Source organism: Myxine glutinosa, chromosome 11 (genome assembly GCF_964187855.1).
Source record: "Myxine glutinosa chromosome 11, kmMyxGlut1.1, whole genome shotgun sequence".
Classification (NCBI taxonomy): domain Eukaryota; kingdom Metazoa; phylum Chordata; class Myxini; order Myxiniformes; family Myxinidae; genus Myxine; species Myxine glutinosa.
Window position 1 is genome coordinate 37,981,968 of NC_136271.1, and position 20,003 is coordinate 38,001,970.

Consider the following 20,003-nt stretch of genomic DNA (forward strand, 5'->3'; position numbering starts at 1 on the left):
ATAACTGGTATGAAGTTGGCACCATCATTTTGGACAAAACCTCAATGCATAGAAGAAGAAAGAAGAACCACCTTTAGAGGGCATTTTTCCCTGCAGAGCAGGGGTTGGCCTTTTTTGGGCACCTTGGTCCCCTTTTTGAAGCGATGTTTTACGGCCGGATGCCCTTCCTACCGCCAACCATGTTAGTCGCCTCTTGCGACACACAGGGAATTACCAGTGAACTGGTACTCAATTTGCCGACCTCGGAAGGATGACTCAGGCTGAGTCAACTCCCCTGGCATTAATTCAGCGATCGACCGGGATTCGAACCCAGTATACTAGGATCCCAAGCCGCACCCTAACCACTAAGCCAACACCAGGCTAAAACCTCAATGCATAGATGGAGACAATTTTCTCAACTGTTCACAACATGATCTGACAAAATTCCAAGGCATAAATCATCACATATAACGTCCTTAAATTATGGTTCTTAGTCCTTCTTACAGAACAGGAACATTTGTCATTTGTTCAACAGGTTAGTGCCAGAGCTAGACCACAAACCATGTGTCCTGACCATAAACTAGCATTTAATGCTCGTGAAGGATAAATATCCCATGGTATATCTTTTGACAAATTGTTGGTGAGTTATTGTCAACACCCTGGTGAAAGTTCCAAGTTCATGTCCTGACTACCACTGGGAAGGCAATGGCAAACCATCTAGTGCAATAATATAACCACCTTTAGAGGCCATTTTTCCCCGCAAAGCGGGGGTTGGCCTTTTTCGGGAACCGTGGTTGTTGTTGTTTTTTCGGTCCCCTTTTTGAAGCAATGTTTTACGGCCGGATGCCCTTCCTGACGCCAACCCTTTTTGCCGCCTTTAACGACAAACAGGGAATTACCAGTGATTCAATTACCAGTGAAACAGGGAATGCATCTAGTGCAATCTTGCAATGAAACTGTTTCAGTAGCACAGAGCAGCCTTAAACAGATAGCAATGGATGTTTGGCTGTCTATTATACAGGGTGATTACAGTATCATTGTGCTTGTGCGAAGACAGCACATGAAAGCAACTTGGTATCAATATGGAACCTAAAAGATTATGTTCATGAGGTGGTGGCTTAACGGTTAAGGTAGCTGGCTTGAGATATTAGGGTCTTGAGTTTGAGCCCCTGTCATGCCATTGAATTACCACTAGGTGGGTCGACTCAGCCTGTTGGAAAAATGAGTACCAGCTGACTGGTAATGGGGGGCACTGCATCAGAGGCACAGCCGCACCCCCAGAAAATGATGCAGCCCAGCAACCACAGGCTGAACTCGAACCACCACCCACCATGTTCAAGAGACTTTATATCATTATTTATACTCCTTGCGATTAACTCAATGCAAAAAACAAACAAACGTTACCTGGGACATCAAGGAGTTCATTTGTGTTGTTTCTGTTTTCAACTTGAATATTTGGACAAAGAACATCTGCAAACATAAACATCAAGCAGAGCAAATAAGGGATGTAATTACCAGCCAGTAACCGTTCCCACCATAATGCCCTCATTCTTTTCTCCTCCTAACACCACTTTATTTGTAGCATATTGTCATGTGAAAAAACTTATGGTGCTTATATCGATTTTTAGTTTTTGTTACATCGTGTAATTGCACTGGAACTGCAGTTTTCCCTTTACGTTTTTCAGCATCCACAGCATTTCAGCTGGACAAAGATGGATACCATCTTGGTGTGGAATCATCATTAGCTGCTACAGTCTGGCCCATCATTTTTAGAGAGGCACTGAACGTAATGGTCTGAAACCTGAATGCCTGCAGCTATCAGCTAATAACCCAACACCTGTTCGTACTTCTCTCAATATATAAGCCTACAGCAAAACCTTGTTCAGTCGAATGTAAATGGAGAGAGCCTCATTCTGGTTAAATGATCGTTATCACTCCAGTTAGTGTTGTAAAACGTTAGTAAAAAAGGATGACATACAATGGAGCAAGTGTATGTACAGTGCCAACAGAAAGTATTCACACCCCTTGACTTTTTCACATTTTGTTGTGTTACAGCCTGATTTATAAAATGGATTAAATTGAGATTTTTTTTGTCACTGATCTACACATAATACCCCATAATGCCAAAGTGGAGTTTGACTTTGAGAAGTTTTTACGAAGTAATTCAAAATTTAAAGCTGAAATGCGTTGAGCCAATAAATATTCAACCCTTTTGCTATGACACTTCTAATTGAGCTCAGGTGCATCCAATTTCCTTTGGTCATCCTCGAGATGTCTCTACAACTTAATTGGAGTCCAGCTGTGGCCAATTCAATTGATCGACATGATTTAGAAAGAAACACACCTTTCCATATAAGATCCCACAGTTGACAGTGCATGTCAGAGCAGAAAGTCTACCATGAAGTCCAAGGAACTGTCCATAGAACTCCGCTATAGAATTGAGAGAAGGCATAGATCTGGGGAAGGGTAAAAAACAATTTCTAGAGTGTTGAAAGTTCCCAAGAGCACAGTAAGCTCCATCACTAGGAAATTCCAAGAGTATGGAACTACCCAGACTCTTCCTATTGCTGGCCGTCTGACCAAACTGAGCAACCGTGCAAAAATGACCTTAATCAGGGAGGATATCAAGAACCCAAAGACCACTCTGACAGAACTACAGAGTTCCTTGGCTGAGATGGGAGAACCTGCCAGAAGAACAACAGTCGCTGCGTCCCTTCAGAGATCTATAGTTTATGGGAGAGTTGCCAGATGGAAGCCACTCCTGAGAAAAAGGCACATGACAGCATGCCGAGAGTTTGCAACAAGGCATGTGAAAGGCTCAGAACATGAGGCAAAAGATTTTGTGGTCTGATGAGACAAAAATTGAACTTAGCCTGAATGCAAAGTCTGGCAGAAACCGAGCGCAGCTCATCTACATATGCTACGGGGATGCATCACCATCCCTACATATTCTATGGGGATGCTTTTCAGTGGCAGGAACTGGGAGACTTGTAAGGATAGAGGGAACAATGAATGGAGCCAAGTACCGGAAAACCCTTGAGGAGAACCTGCTTCAGAGTGCAAAAGACCTTAGATTGCGGCTAGGATTTATGTTCCAACAGTATGATGACCCTAAGCACACAGCCAAAGCAACACTGGAATTGCTTCAGAAAAAGAACGTTAAAGTCCTTGAGTGGCCAGCCAAAGCTCAGATTTAAATCCCATTGATTATCTGCAAAAAGGCTTGAAGATTGATGTTCACCGATGCTCCCTATGAGCAAATCTGCAAGGAAGACACTCCCCAAAATCCAGCCGTGCAAACCTGATACAGACATACCCAAGAAGACTCGAAGCTGTAATCTATGCCAAAGGTGCTTCATCAAAGTAATGCCTCAGGAGGTTGAATACTTAGGTAAATAAGATGTTTCTGTAGTTCATTATTTTGTAAAAAGTTCGAAAAAAAATTCCACTTTAACATTGTGGAGTATTATATGCAGATCAGTGACAAAAACAAATCTCAATTTAATCCATTTTAAATTAAGGCTGTAACACAACAAAATGTGAAAAAGTCAAGGGGTGTGAATACTTTTTGAAGGCAATGTATGTATGTATGCATATACAGCATGTAATATGTATGTCCGCTCTATACACATTGGTAGGACAGCTGGCCTGACACCACCCACAGTTGTATCCTGAAAAAAAAAATCACACAGAGGTCCAACATTTTCGGTCTATGGGAAATCCTCTATTTCTATGGGCCTCTATAAAAGTGCCATATTCACAATCGCCATGCCTTCCTTGGAAGTTTTCTGTTCAGTGTAAAACTATCGACGCAACTGCTAAAAGGATCATCAAATAGTGAAAAGGTTTGGGCCAATAGGCGTCATGGGCCTTGTGAAGGTGACAGTACAAACAGGCCTCCAGCTGATCAGGCCTTGTTCTGACACAAGAGGCATGAAGCTTATTGGTCAGTGCAATTTGAATTATCCAAGATATATAACCATGATGTATTACATATGCATATAAGCAGTACGCATAATTTTGCTTCGTGTACGTAATCCCTGAGTTTTTTTTTTTTTTGAGAGCAATCAAGGCAGCAGCCTGTTGCTTATACACCCCCCAAATAAAGGGAGGCATCAGAAGAACGTGTTGCACACTCGGAACAAAATCGCCCGCAGGGCGAGAACTCTGCAAGTAATAATAATAGTGACTATACATCTGAGATTACCTGTGACTTACCCTTTGCCCACAATCCAATGATGGCCATATTTTGTTCGGACCACCATATGATGTTGACCTTCAACATTTAAGAATATAATGTAGATGAATAAAATGTGTCCCCATCTCCAGTCTATCCATAACTCTCACATCATGAAAATCAGAATACGATTATTCCAGTTATGATCAAAAAGGTGATTTTTGTTAATCAGGTCACAATGCGAAAAAAGTAGGTCAAGGACATGAATCAAATGCCAGGTGCACAACTTCAGTGCAGATTCACTATTATGATGCAAAAACATATTGGAAGGCCAAGCGTTCCTGGATAATCCTCATTGGCACACTTGAGCGATGACAAAAAACACGTTACTTTTTCAGACCATCATTTGACCTTGATCTTTCTCAGAGAGGTAATCATTATTATAAAATTTATTGACATTTTCCCAAAACAAGGCCGAGAGCCACTAAATGTGAAGAGCTATGGAGAAGAAGAAGAAGAAGAAGAGGAAGAGGAAAAACTGGCAGAACCATCACCTAGTCCTGAAACAAGGAAACCTCTTCACAGGACCACTATGCAGGAGGGGGTAACTAGGCCAGGTGAAAAAATAAATTTTCCTACCACGATTGGGTGTTTTTTAGGAGACACCATCTATGTACTGGATGTCCATTGGCTCCCAAAGTGACCTAATCTGCCCTTTGTCAGATGTTGCTTTTCGTACTGGCAGGGTGTCACAATCACTCTCCCCACTAGCAAAGCCAGTGAAGGGTGTCGGTTTAGTCTCAGACAACCTGACCATGCGCCAGGTAGCATAAAGGTTACATGTTACCAATGGCAGTCCAAAAATATTGGCCTGGCTGCAAAACTGTATGATGTAAATGAAGTGTAAATGGCCTTACACTAGGCTATATAAAGAGGGCAACTTAGATCTGATTGGACAAACCTTAGTCCAGTTATGGTGAAAAATGTTAAAATGTCTATAATTAGGTCAATACCAAACGGGAATAAAAAGAATGTGAGGTTCCACATCGGATGTGGATACTAGAATCTTCAAAGTAATTCTTCACCATTGAGAGATAGCGCCAAAAGTATATACAACAACAACACAACAGGCATTTTAAGGCCATTTTCCCTGCTAGAGCGGGGGTTAGCCTTGCGGTCCCCATGACAATCTTCTCCATTTTGCCCTATTTTCTGCATCTCTCCTTGTTAACCCCCTTGCCCGCATTTCTTCTTCCACTATCTTTGGCCAAGTCTTTCTCGGTCTTCCCCGTCCTCTACTTCCTTCTACATTCATTTCCATCACTCTTCTCAACCAGTCATTTTCATCCTCCTCCCTTTTTGAGGCCATGTTTTATGGCCGGATGCCCTTCCTAACGCCAACCCTTTTCACTCGCCTCTTACGACACGCAGGGATACGGTGCACCTATTCTAAACCGGGGCACACACCGGGTAGCGCCAAAAAAAAAACAAAAAAAACAAACAAACTACATATCGGACAATATTTCAAAAAGGTTGTGGATGGATTCGGATGAAACTTGGTGGACAAGTTGGTTAAGTGACAAGAACAAGTCTATTATATTTTGGTTCAGGTCCGAATCCAGCCAGATCCGACCCATCAGTGGAATGCAAAACGTAAACTGTTCACCTGGTGGAGGTTTGTGCTCTACCAAGTGTCGTGCTCGTTTTGTAACATGTAAAGATAAATTCAGACCTTTTGTCTGCTATTTGTATGACATTCCGCAATTTGTATAAATTGAATTGTAATGATGGAAAGTTATCCTCAGTTACCCTCAACCTCAGTTACCCTCAAAGTTACCCTCAACCATGGGTAGAATATTTTTTAGCAACATGAGAAGCAAAAAGGATATAGTAGTTCATCTTCCAAATAGACTCACTTCTATTGAGGTTTTGTCTTTCACAAAAAAGCTTTGTACTTTTGCTTTCCGACACTGAAATTTATGTTAATTGCGTGAAAATAACAAAAGCCACTGTGTGTGTGTGTGTGTGTGTGTGTGTGTGTGTGTGTGTGTGTGTGTGTGTGTGTGTGTGTGTGTGTGTGTGTGTGTGTGTGTGTGTGTGTGTGTTAAAGTGTGTTAATGGGGTGGAAAATAAAGCAATCACATAATTACTTAAGTGCAGATAACTTTCCTAAAATAAAGAATTAATAACTGCATACCGGTATGGATTAAATAAAAGAATCAATGATAAATACAGATCCAACAATACAACAGCACTCAGTAAAGAACATACAGTCACGTGAAAAAGTAAGTACACCCCATGTAAAGTTTTGACTTTTTCAACATATTTCAACATACAGCTATTTGATCTTCATTTCAACAATATTGATAGATAAAGGTGATATAATATAACAAATATCATGAAACATTTACATTTTGTAGTCCATTGTATCATTTAAATAAACATAAATGCAAATTTCGCATGTGGAAAAAGTAAGTACACCCCTACATTTATCACTACTTCAAATACCTAAAATTTGAATCAGGTGCACCAGCTCAGGTGCAAATGATTAGAACATCGTTAGAGAGGATGTTGGAGGAACCTGTCTTATTTAAACCTCAGACATTTCGTTTGGTTTGGTCTTTGTTGTTGAAGTGTGCGGCGTCACCATGCCTAGATCAAAAGAGCTCTCTGAGGCCTCCAGAAAGAAGGTTATAGATGCCTACGAGTCTGGGAAGGGATTTAAAAAGATCTCCAAACAATTTGAAATCAATCATTCGACTGTCCGGAAGATCATCTACAAGTGGAAAAGATTCCAAACAACTGCCAACTTGTTCAGGCCAGGCCGCCCCAGCAAGTTCAGCCCGAGAGCAGACCGCAAGATGCTGAAAGAAGTCTCTAAGAACCCCAGAATGTCATCACGGGACCTACAGGTAGCTCTTGCCACTGTTGATGCCAAAGTGCACGAGTCCACCATTAGAAAGAGGCTGCACAAATTTGATCTATATGGGAGGTGTGCCAGGAGGAAACCTTTGCTGTCAAGAAAGAACATCAGGGCAAGACTAAAGTTTGCCAATGAAAAACCAAGGCAAAGACCAGCACTTCTGGAACAATGTGTTCTGGACAGATGAGTCAAAGGTAGAGCTGTTTGGCCACAGTACCAGAAGACATGTTTGGCGAAAACCAAAGACAGCATTTGACCACAAGAACCTGATACCAACTGTAAAGCATGGTGGTGGAAATATTATGGTTTGGGGCAGCTTTGCTCCATCACGGCCTGGGCAGCTCACCATCATAGAATCCACGATGAATTCTTCATTGTACCAGAGGGTGCTTGAGGATAATGTGAGGCTGTCTGTCGGGAAGTTGAAGCTCAACCGAAGATGGACCTTGCAACATGACAATGACCCTAAACATACCAGTAAATCCACCAAGGAATGGCTGAAAAGAAAGAAATGGAGCATTCTGGAATGGCCAAGTCAAAGCCCGGATCTAAATCCCATCGAGATGTTGTGGGGGGATTTGAAACGAGCTGTGCATGCAAGAAAACCCTCAAACATCGCACAGCTGAAAGAATTCTGCATGGAGGAGTGGGCAAAAATATCTCCCAGTCGATGTCAGAGACCGGTAGACAGTTATAAGAAACGCCTACTTGAGGTTGTTTCTGCCAAATGGGGCAATACCACCCGTGAGAGCCAAGGGTGTACTTACTTTTTCCACATGCAAAATTTGCATTTATGTTTATTTAAATTATACAACGGACTACAAAATGTAAATGTTTCATGATATTTGTTATATTATGTCTCCTTTATCTATCAATTTTGTTGAAATGAAGATCAAATAGCTGTATGTTGAAATATGTTGAAAAAGTCAAAACTTTACATGGGATGTACTTACTTTTTCACGTGACTGTACCTCCGACAGACTGAACAGTCTATGTTTTGTATCCCACTGATCGGCCGGATCTGGATCCGGACTTGAACCAAAATCTATTCGGCTTGTTCCTGGCACTGATCCAATGTATCCACCAAGTTTCGTGCGAATCCTTGCACAACTTTTTGAGATACGATGCTACATATTGTTTTTGGCCCTGTCTCTTAATTTTGAGGAATCGCTTAAAAATGATCGGATCCAGATCCGGATTCGGATCTTCACCAAAATCGAAACATTTTGTCCTTGTCACACACCCAACCTGTCCACCAAGTTTTGTCTGAATCCGTGCACAACTTTTTGAGATATCCTGCTTACAGTCAAACAGACAGACAAACAAACAAATACACAAACATATAGACCAACAAACAGACAAACAAAGTCAAACAGACAGACAAACAGACAAAACAAACAGGCAAACAAACAGATAGACGAACATATAGACAAACAAATAGACGAACAGATAGATAAACAGACAGACAAACAAACAGATAGACTAACAGACAGATAAGCAGACAGTCAAAAATAAGTCGAACAGACAGACAAACAGACAGACAGACAGTCAAACATAAAGACAGTCAAACAGACAGACAAACATACAGAAAAACACATAGACAAGCAGACAGATAAACAGGCAAACAAACAGATAGACAAACAGATAGACAAACAAACAGTCAAACAGACAGACAAACAGACAGACAAACAGACAGACAAACAAAGACAGACAGACAGACAAACAGACAGTCAAACAGACAGACAGACTAAGAGACAAATAAACAGACTGACAAACAGACAGACAAACAGGCAAGCAAACAGACAGACAGTCAAACACAAGTCGAACAGACAGACAAACAGACAGACAGACTAAGAGACAGAAAAACAGATAAACAGACAAGCAAACAGATAGACAAACAGACAGACTGTCAAACAGAAGTCGAACAGACAGACAGACAGACAAACAGACAGTCAAACAGACAGTCAAACAGACAGACAGACTAAGAGACAGATAAACAGACTGACAAACAGGCAAGCAAACAAACAGACAGTCAAACAGAAGTCGAACAGACAGACACACAGACAGTCAAACAGACAGACAGACTAAGAGACAGACTAAGAGACCAATAAACAGACTGACAAACAGGCAAGCAAAGAGGCAAGCAAACAGACAGACAGTCAAACAGAAGTCGAATAGACAGACAGACGGACAGACAGTCAAACAGACAGACAAACAGACACACAGTCAAACAGACAGATGAAAAATCGGTCAGAGACCGAGGACTTGCCGGAATGTACTTTTTTTTTTTTTTGATTTGCCAACTACTCCCCGCCATCACGGTCGTCTCTCCAACGCACAATCCCACGAGATATGCGCAAAGGACGACCCAAAACCAATTATCTTCTTTTTGATTAGTATATATAAACATCATTAAAAGTAAATAATGACGTCTGCCAAAGTTCAAATGACGTGGGTTTAATCTCTGCATGAGAGAATTCCACATAGCTATTTGGGCAGTGTATGAGCTAACAGATCGCTGTCTCCATCGATCTAGCCAAGGCCGTAACACCTATCGGCTCAAAATCCTTTTAACTGTTGACTTGGTAGTTTTTACAATGAAGGAAACACGTATCGGGAGTACATACGACATAGCGATTGTGAATGTAACAGCTCTGAGGCGTCTTTGGCTTCGCATCGCAGCGACGGCGAGCACCAACATGGCGGCTGTAAGATTAAAATCTTGCTTCAAGCCCCCTCACCACCCAAAATCTATTCCGGCGAATCTATTCCGGCAAGTAACAAACCAACCAACCAATATACAGCCCAGAATCTATTCCGGCAAAGTAACCAACCAACCAACATACTTGCCGGAATCTATTCTGGCAAGTAACAAACGGACAAAGAGACAGGGGTGAAAACATAACCTCCACCCACCTTTGGTGGCGGAGGTAACGAAATCAGGATGAAGGTCCCAATGAAAATCCGCCTCATCGCGGCTTTATTTAAACCGTCAAATCCTTCCACTGTATCACTCCGCCTTGCCCCGGCTTTACGCTGCGGTCACGATTTTCACGTTTTGGGTAACCTTGAGCTTGACCTTGGGACTAGAGAGTTAAAAATTGGGCACAATCTATTCCAGGGCAAGGCAAATATGTGTGTAAAGTATGGTGATGCTATGTGCAACGATGTAGACGTAGTACTGCGCACAAACAGACAGACAGACAAACCAACCAAGCAACATCCTTGCCGGAATCTATTCCGGCAAGTAACAAACAGACAGAAAAACAGACAGGGGTGCAAACACAACTCGGTTCACCTTTGGTGGCAGAGGTAATAAACTAAATAAAGAGAGAGCAGTATAACAGCAGCAAGGTGGTTTTTTAATCTCCACTTTCATAATCTAAAGAGCTTATTGACTTTCTGTTTAATTTGACACAACACAATTATCAGGAATTATGCCATCTTCGTGGATCAAATCGACAGCAGGATTGTGACATCATGTATTCCACTTACCATTCATGTCTCCATTTTCCCTTCCTGGAATGACTTGATCAATGCCAAGACAAACCATTTATAATGCAATTTATGTTGACTGAGCTTTGAGCAGGTTGAGTCTACCCTTAGGAATGGCAAGAAGACCAATCGTATTCTCGAAAAATGTGTAACCTTTTATCAGGTGATCTGCGAGAAAAATAATCATGCATTCATGCTCCAGCTGTACCTGAGATTTTTTTTGGTCACACTCTAACACCACACGATGCCACTTCTGGCTTTCTGTGGTTCCAGAGATGTTCCTTACTTTGGCAGATGCGTTGTCGAAGCTGGTCGCGGATCCGATCAATTGCCTCGTATTCGGACACGTGGAAAACGTGCTCTGCATCAGGCTCTGATGCCACTTCACCTAACTCCTCCCGCACAGCTTCTCCAACCCCGATAGCAAATATCCGAATGCCAGCCTTGTGAGCCCGCAGAGCCGGGCCAAGGACCGGGTCTTGGCTTCGTCCGTCGGTCAGCAATATCAGTACCCGGCTGATTCCGGGGCGTGGAGGTCTAGCACCCGCCGCTTCGGAAAAAGCATTTTGGACAACATACGCGATGGCATTGCCCGTCTGGGTGTTTCCCCCGCTATAATGAATGTTTTGGGCTGCACGCTGGGTGGCCACTGCACTGCTGTAAGTGTCCAGACCAAATTCTGAGATGGGGTCGTCGCTGTAACGCACAACAGCGACCCGCGTCTTTCCAGGGGCGACGTCGAATGACCCGACCAAGTCTGACACCCATTGACGCACCAGCTGAAAGTTGTCGTTTCCTACACTTGATGAGGCATCCAACAGGAAGACCAGGTCATAATGTTGACTTCGGCAGCCTGCGGAAACAACAGAAAGTTAGCAAAGTTCGGTTCTATTCCACAACAATAAGTGAATTAGCACAGATTTATTCTTACCACCTATATATATATATATATATATATATATATAAACGCGAGTTGTCTGTGTGTGTGTGTCCAGTTTTTGTGTGTCTGCGTTTTATTCCGAGATGGCTGAACGGATCTTCATCAAACTTTCAGAGGTTCATCAGTGAGTGCCTGGGAGTGTTTTAGGCAAAAAAAAAAAATCGATAGTGCCGAAGCCTTTTTAAATTAATGACAGTGATATACAAGTAACCATTCACATAAATAAATAGAAAACAATCACCAGACATTTGAATGCAAATAAATCAAACAATTCCGGAAGTGTACGAAGTTGGTCCTACAGCTTCTTCTTCTTCCTGATCGGCAACACACTTAACTCAGAAACATGATGAACGCCACGTTCACCCACCAGCATATATATGAACCCCCTTCCTCTCGTGCCTCCCCCCCCTCCCCTCCCCTTCCCCCACTCCCCTGCCCTTTCACCCCTCCCCCTTTCCCCCCCTCCCCCTTTTCCCCCCTCCTCCCCCTTTTCCCCCCTCCTCCCTGTCCCCCCTTTCTCCCCTCCCCTTCCACCCCCTCTCCCTCCCCACCTCCCCCACCCGGCAACGCCGGGTACTTCTGCTAGTGCTGTATACACAACAAATGTCACTTTATTTTTATTTTTATTTTTATTTTACAAATAATCCATAAGAAAATATTGTACACCACTCCTTTCCTATGCCATCTCCAGGCGCTGCATAACATCATTGCCAGGCACCGAAGGGGGCTCGGCAATGACACACACTGAAAGGGAGTACTCAGTTTTCACTCTGGTTGTTTGTTTGTTTGATTTCTTGTTTGTTTGTTTGTTTTCTTGTTTGTTTGTTTGTTTGTTTTCCTTCTTGTTTGTCCGGGCGATATCTCAGCTAATATTTGGACACAACAGTGACCAAGTGATGTGGCTATAAACGATATTGTAGGAGCTGTGCTCCCATGTAATCGGAAGAATGGACGCGACAAAAAGCTGGAATTCGTCCGAGTTTCTTTATTGAAACAAAACAACTCGGGTACTCTGAAAAGCCTGTTTATCGGGCAGCAATATATATACACATTATCCCGGAGCATTTGCCCGGGAAAGGCGAGAGGGGGCGTGCCCGGGCATCCCGGACGAGGCCTGGCAAGTTGAGAGCGGGCCTGCCCGGGCGTCCTGGACGAGCCCGGCATGGTGATCGCTTCGCGTCCTTGGTAGGTGCAAGGCGATTGTGTAAACCCAGCGGTAGCTGCTACAATATTTTTGATTTATTGATTAATCATTTAATCGATTAATTATTTATTGATTAATCAATTAATTAGTTAATTTTTTTATTAATGACTTATGTAATTAAATTTCTAAAAGATACATCTTCGGATGAAGCACTAGTGGTTTAGTTATGCTATTAGCCAATTGATTAAGAAAATATTTTGTGATAACCTTTTATTGATTTTAATTATACAATTAATCAATCAATTAGTCTCCACCTCTCCCTCCCAATGCAGCCTCAATGAGCTGCACTGCGGTATTGCCGGGCGCCAGAGGCGCCCCGGCAATGCCGCGCTGTAGCATATTTAATTATTTGGCATGGGGGCGGTGTACTTTGAATGTATCTGTACTTGTTGTACACCGCACCTTTCCTATGCCATCTCCAGGCATTGCAAATCGTCATTGCTGGGCACCGAAGGGGGCTCGGCAGTGACGCACGCTGAAAGAGAGTACTCAGTTTTCACTCTCGTTGTTTGTTTTCTTGCTTTCTTGTTTGTTTGTTTGTCCGGACGATATCTCAGCCATCCTTTGAGCTAGGAAGCTGAAATTTCGGCACAATAGTGAGCAAGTCCTTTGTCAAAAACGTTATTTTTTGTTTTTTGATTAATCAATAAATTGAGGAGTTATTTAATTATTAGCGATTAATTAAGTACTTATTTAATTAATCAAATTTCCTTTCTCTTCTGACCATTAACTCAGGCACCTTTTGAGTTAGGAAGCTGATATTTGGACATGCCAATGACCAGGTGATTTGGCTGCAAAGGCTATTTTTGATTTATTAATTAATCAATTAATCAATCAATTATTTAATTATTCGATTAATGACTAATTTTTTTTAAGTTGCAGATACTGATGAAATGGTGGTGGTTTATGTGTTCTATGACCGAATTGATTCATAATTTAATTTTTTAATGATTATTATTTATTTATTTTCATTATTAATCATTTATTTATTTTCTTTCTCATTTGGCCAATATCTCAGGCACCTTTTGAGCTGGGAAGCTAATATTTGGACATGACAGTGACCAAGTGATGTGGCTATCAAGGATATTTTTGATTTATTGATTAATCATTTAATCGATTAATTATTTATTGATTAATTGATTAATTATTGATTAATCAATTAATTATTTAATTTTTTATTAATGACTTATTTAATGAAATTTCTAAAAGATACATCTTCGGATGAAGCACTAGTGGTTTAGTTATGCTATTAGCCAATTGATTAAGAAAATATTTTGTGATAATCTTTTATTGATTTTAATTATACAATTAATCAATCAATTAGTGTACACCTCTCCCTCCCAATGCAGCCTCAATGAGCTGCACTGCGGTATTGCCGGGCGCCAGAGGCGCCCCGGCAATGCCGCGCTGTAGGGTATTTAATTATTTGGCATGGGGCGGTGTACTTTGAATGTATCTGTACTTGTTTTCTTTCTTGTTTGTTTGGCCGGTCGATATCTCAGCCATCCTTTGAGCTAGGAAGCTGAAATTTCGGCACAATAGTGAGCAAGTACTTTATCAAAAACTGTATTTTTGTTTTTTGATTAATCAATAAATCGATTGGTTACTTAATTATTGTCGATTAATTAAGTACTTATTTATTTCCTTTCTCTTCTGGGCAGAATGATCTCAGGTACCTTTTGAGCTAGGAAGCTGATATTTCAACACGACAATGACCAAGTGATGTGGCTATAAAGGATATTTTTGATTTATTGATTAATCATTTAATCGATTAATTATTTAATTATTCGATGAATGACTTCATTAATCAATTTTTTTAAAGTTACAGATTCGGATGAAATGGTGCTGGTTTAGGTATTCGATTAGCCAGTTGATAAATTATTTTTTAATTATTTTATGATTATTATTTATTTATTTTCATTATTAATCATTTATTGATTTTCTTTCTCATCTGGACAATATCTCAGGCACCTTTTGAGCTAGGAAGCTGATATTTGGACATGACAGTGACCAAGTGATGTGGTTATAAAGGATATTTTTGATTTATTAATTAATCAATTAATCGATCTATTATTTATTGATTAATCAATTATTTATTTAATTTTTTGGATTAATGACTTATTTAATTAATTTAACAAAAAGTTACAGCTTCGGATGAAGCACTAGTGGTTTAGTTATGCTATTAGCCAATTGATTAAGAAAATATTTTATGATCATCATTTATTGATTTTAATTATGCAATTAAGCAATCAATTTATTTTACACCTCTCCCACCCAATACAGTCTCTATGAGCTGCACAGCAGTATTTCCGGGCGCCTAAAACGCCCCGGCAATGCCAAGCTGGAGGATATTTAATGATTTGACATGGGGGCGGTGTACTTTGAATGTATCTGTACTTATTCGTTATTTAATCAACACACAGGGTTGGCAGGATAACTCAAGAGGGAGTGCGCTCAAATTTAAGGTGTCTATTTTGAGTACAATCCTTGGCCTGACTATAAACTATCTCCCTGGTTTTGTAGGTGGGTAGTTGCATCAAAGAGTGTACGTCTATAGGATGTGGGTGTTATACCTTGGAACTGACTGCTAGCATTGGTTGTTTGTGGACATTGATGATCCAATGGAGTCTTTCATATAAGAGTATGTGATTGTCATGGGCACATTAGTCACATTCCAATTTACCGCATTCACATATAGGGGACACTGCATCTGTGGAGCAGCAGTTGCACTCCCAGAAATGATCTGCAGTTAGCAACTATAGGTACTGCACACAAATTAATGAATGGTATTGTTTCATATGTGGCCTGTGGCACTGGTGTTATACACTGGTGTTATTTCAATGGCACGACAGGGGTTCAAACTCAAGACCATAAGATCTTAAGCCAGCACCTTAACCGTTAAGCCAACACCAGGCATAATGAATGAATTGAATGAATAAGCACACAACAGCCTCATTAAGTGAAGGTAACCATAAACTCAACTATCCACACACTTAATTTCAAAATCACTAACTACAGAATTCTGTTCTGAGTAAAGGCTCACTCGTGAGTCGACCTAACTCTAACCCCTAATCGACACTATAAGAGAGATGTTTGTCTGTCTGGTCGTGTGTCATCATTTTTCTAAGAAACGGCCAAACGGAACTTTGTCAAACTTTCAGAGGTTCATCAGTGAGTGCCAGGGAGTCTTTTAGGCAAATTTTTTTTAGAATCGCTTTCTCGTGCCTAAGCCTTTGTAGCTATGGGAAAGATAATATTAAATGACCCCACCCCATTCCTTAGTGGGTGTAGGGAAGTGTTTCAGCCCCCCCCCCCCAAATAGTAAAAAAAAAAACAATTTTGATTCCTTCAAAATTCCAACAAGATTACAACATTATTACATTACAAGATTACAACATTACAACAATAAATTGTTGTTATTACAAAATTGTTATTACAAGATTACAACAAGAAATTCCAACAAGCAGGGGTACCCAGCGTTACAATCACCAAGTAACGCTGGGTACCCCTGCGAGTCGATCCGAGGAGAGAGATGTTTATCTGTCGATCCCTGGTCGCAATTTTTCTCAGAAGTGTCTGAATGGATATTCATTAAACTCCCATAGGTTCATCAGTGAGGGCCGGGGGTGTTTTTAAGCACCCAAGCAACCCAAAAAAATTTGACAATATGTTTTTTTGTAGAACTTATAACAACTCTAAAAATCGCTCGATAGAGCTTAGAAGCCTTTGAAGCTATGTGAAAGGTAATATTAAAATGATCCCGACACCATTCCCTCATAGATTTAGGGAAGTGTTTTAGGCCCCCAGAAAAATGGGAAAAAAATCTAAATTTGATTTCTTCAAAATGGCAACAGGATTGGAACAGCAACGGATAACGCTGGGTACACAATCTAGTATGTAGATACGCTGTACGCACAGCTATCTATCTTGGTAGTAAACCCTTATCAATGACTATTGTGATATTCCTTTTGAAAGGCAGGCATTTCTTGCTTGCAGATAGAATGAAATGTTACGACTCTGACATTATTGTTAAGGATGTTCACTTTAAGATGCAGAAAATCATGCCACAGGTAGAAACAAAGGGCAATTGATTTGAGGATTCATAAAAGTCTGGTAAAAAATGCAATACATTATATTGATTGGTGAATTCCAATAATCCATCCATATTGGTAGATTGGTTGATTGGAAGATTCCATAAATAATTTCCTCTTCACCAAAGGGGGCTTATGGTAGTCCCCTTAAATCCCTGCCTGTGTTTATTTTTTCATGAGAGCTGGGCATGCCAACTTGTGTGCTCCCTAGAATTTTGGGAATATAAGCACCACACAACACCAGCCACACATACTACCGGGAGATAATCTACGTCACAATGTTGAACCAGTGCAACACCTTTCCAAACATATGAAATCTACCAGGAAAACACAGCTGAGGATAAATGTACGTAAAAATGGGTTTATTCATTATTTTTCCAAGTTTAACTGAAATTGAGAACTTTCTCCAGAAGGGACTTTGGAAAAGGAACAGCTCAAAATATAAGCATATCTGTAAATGGGTTCAGCGTTGTCTGTGCTGGAAGAAGCAGAAATTTTGTGGTAACCTCCAGGGCTTTCACCTGTAACAATGGCTAGAAAATGAGGACATTATCCTTGAGCATTCATTTGAACCACATGGGCACCATGCATTATCCATTCTCACTTACACTCACATACACTCACATACACTGGCTGAGCCTGCTTCAAGAACTTGGGAAACTGAATGGACAGCTGCACTAGCTTTTACCAAATCAACCTTTGGAAGCTTCTCCTCAAAAGTCCAACGCTTAAGGCATGCTTCTTTCTTTCCTCGAATTTGAATTTGTGTTCAAAAATGGAATCACAAGAAGAAGAATCAAAATAAACCAGCACCTCAAACACCATTGCATCACCCCGGGTTGTTCTTTGATTGTTCCAAGTGAATTAATACAAGAGTAGTGTGACTGATGTTCATGGCAAATGCATGAATGTCTGTCTTACTCTGACCAGAGGAAGAAGAATAATCATACATAAAGCCAAGCTGCTATTGTTTAGTGTCAGTTTGAATGAAGAAGAGTCTTTTACCATCATGTAAGCTGTCATTGCTGGGTTAATGTTGGGAAATACTATAATTCTGCACGTGCTTACTGATGTGACCACTAGGAACTGCTCATCCATGTGCACAGATTTGACAGAGCAAAATTCATACATTTTGTGATCACCGAGCAAGATTGGTATTGTTCATGTTTCCAAAAATGGATGAGCATTCATTTCAATTTTCTTGGAAGCCAAACAGTTCAATCTTGCTTCATCAGACCACAGAATCTTGTTTCTCACAGTCTGAGAGTCCTTTAGGTGCTTTTGTGCAAACTCCAAGCGGGCTTTCATGTGTCTTTCACTGAGGAGAGGCTTCCGTCTGGCCTCTCTGCCATAAATCCCAGATCGGTGGAGTGTTGGAGTGATGGTTGTCCTTCTGGAAGTTTCTCCCATCTCCACACAGGATCTCTGGAGCTCAGCCAGAGTGACCATCGGGTTCTTGATCACCTCTCTTACCAAGGCCCTTCTCCCCCGATTGCTCAGTTTGGCCGGGCGGCCAGCTCTAGGAAGAGTCCTGGTTGTTCCAAACTTCTTCCATTTAAGAATTATGGAGGCCACTGTGCTCTTGGGAACCTTCAATGCAGCAGAGGTTTTTTGTAGGCTTCCCCAGATCTGTGCCTCGACACAATCCTGTCTCTGAGCTCTGCAGGCAGTTCCTTCGACCTCATGGCTTGGTTTTTGCTCTGATATGCATTGTCAGCTGTGAGACCTTATATAGACAGGTGTGTGCCTTTCCAAATCATGTCCAATCAATTGATTTACCACAGGTGGACTCCAATCAAGGTGCACAAACATCTCAAAGGTGATCAAGAGAAATGGGAGGCACCTGAGCTAAATTTCAAGTGTCATAGCAAAGGGTCTGAATACTTATGTCAATGTGATATTTCAGTTTTTTCTTTTTAATAAATCTGCAAAACTTTCTAAAATCCTGTTTTCTCTTTGTCATTATGGGGTATTGAGTGTAGATTGATGAGGGGAAAAAAGGAATTTAAACGATTTCAGCATAAGGTTGCAACATAACAAAATGTGAAAAAGTGAAGGGGTCTGAATACTTTCTGAATGCACTGTATGTACCCCACAAAGAATAATAACATTACCCTTCCTGCAGCTCCTGTACGGAGTGGGTGTACCATAGTTACCTGAAACCAGACCCAGCTGTCAATCAGACTCATAATTGATATTGAACTAAACAGTGAAGACCTTCAGAGATGAATTGTATAATACCTTCAAACAGGAAGGATGAGGTAGTTGAGTGGACAGAGGAGGCAAAAATATCTATTTTGTGTCACAGGTTATGACCATGGTGTGGTCGTTCTTGTTGAGTTAGTAAACAATCTTTATTTGGTTAGTAAATGTTGGCTGTGCTGCATGTTTTAATGGCAACCTTTTACTGGTCATCTGAAGTTGTCCTGAGAGCATTTAAGAGTCAACTACAAAGTGTGGAGTGGCACTGGATAGAAACACAGCAGGCAGGGAAGGCAAATTAACTCAACACTGAAAGCCATTCAGGAGCCAACTATTCTTTTCTTCGCTTCCCCCCTTTACCTCTATACCCCCAGCTTTTCACAAATAAACAAATTGCAACATTTCCTTCCACTTGGGATCAACTCAGACTCCTGAAGTTTAGAATCAAAATCGTTCGTAATGCCACTTTTAGCAGGATTTCAGCTCACAATCTCCAGCATTCAACCCCCATAATCATTACAACGACACGTGTAGTGACCCATTAGCTCTCAATTGATTTGCTTAAATATTTTGGGATGAAATTACCATATTAAATGGATAATGTATCCACCTTTAGCTGCAAATCTTGCATTGGACTGGTTTCCGAATACCACAAGAGAAACAACTGCTAAGGAAATTTAATTTTCAAAAACATCCAGTAAATTGTGTTATTTCTTTAATGTCTACCCCAATTGCGTGCCGTATTGCATTTATTCGAGTATCAACATTCCAGGCCCGGCCAAGCACAACACTTTTCTCATTATGCGTGGGTTTTCAAATAATATTGGAAGTCTTAAAATTCATTACCAGAAAGTTCCTCATCCACATCAGCAAATGGAAAATAAGTTTGCCTGTTCAAAAATAAGTTCAAAAACAAGTTTGCGGGCTGTAATAATGGATGAATATATATATATTATAAAATATATATAAAAAAAAATAAAAAAAAAATAAAA

At 40.8% G+C, this 20,003-nt stretch overlaps 2 protein-coding genes across 2 annotated transcripts in view; both read right to left on the minus strand.

Moving 5' to 3' along the window:
* Nucleotides 1-1,431, minus strand: part of COL22A1 (collagen type XXII alpha 1 chain) — a 283,216-nt gene extending 281,785 nt beyond the window's left edge. The window contains exon 1 of the mRNA XM_068129833.2: nt 1,384-1,431. The gene's annotated coding sequence lies outside the window, so the exon portion shown is untranslated. The remainder of the gene's footprint in view (nt 1-1,383) is intronic.
* Nucleotides 1,432-10,798: 9,367 nt separating this feature from the next.
* The window catches only part of LOC144894176 (collagen alpha-1(XXII) chain-like), a 28,622-nt gene continuing 19,417 nt past the window's right edge, over nt 10,799-20,003 (minus strand). Inside the window, exon 3 of the mRNA XM_078786262.1 lies at nt 10,799-11,427. Coding sequence (XP_078642388.1) covers nt 10,799-11,427 — 629 coding nt within the window. The remainder of the gene's footprint in view (nt 11,428-20,003) is intronic.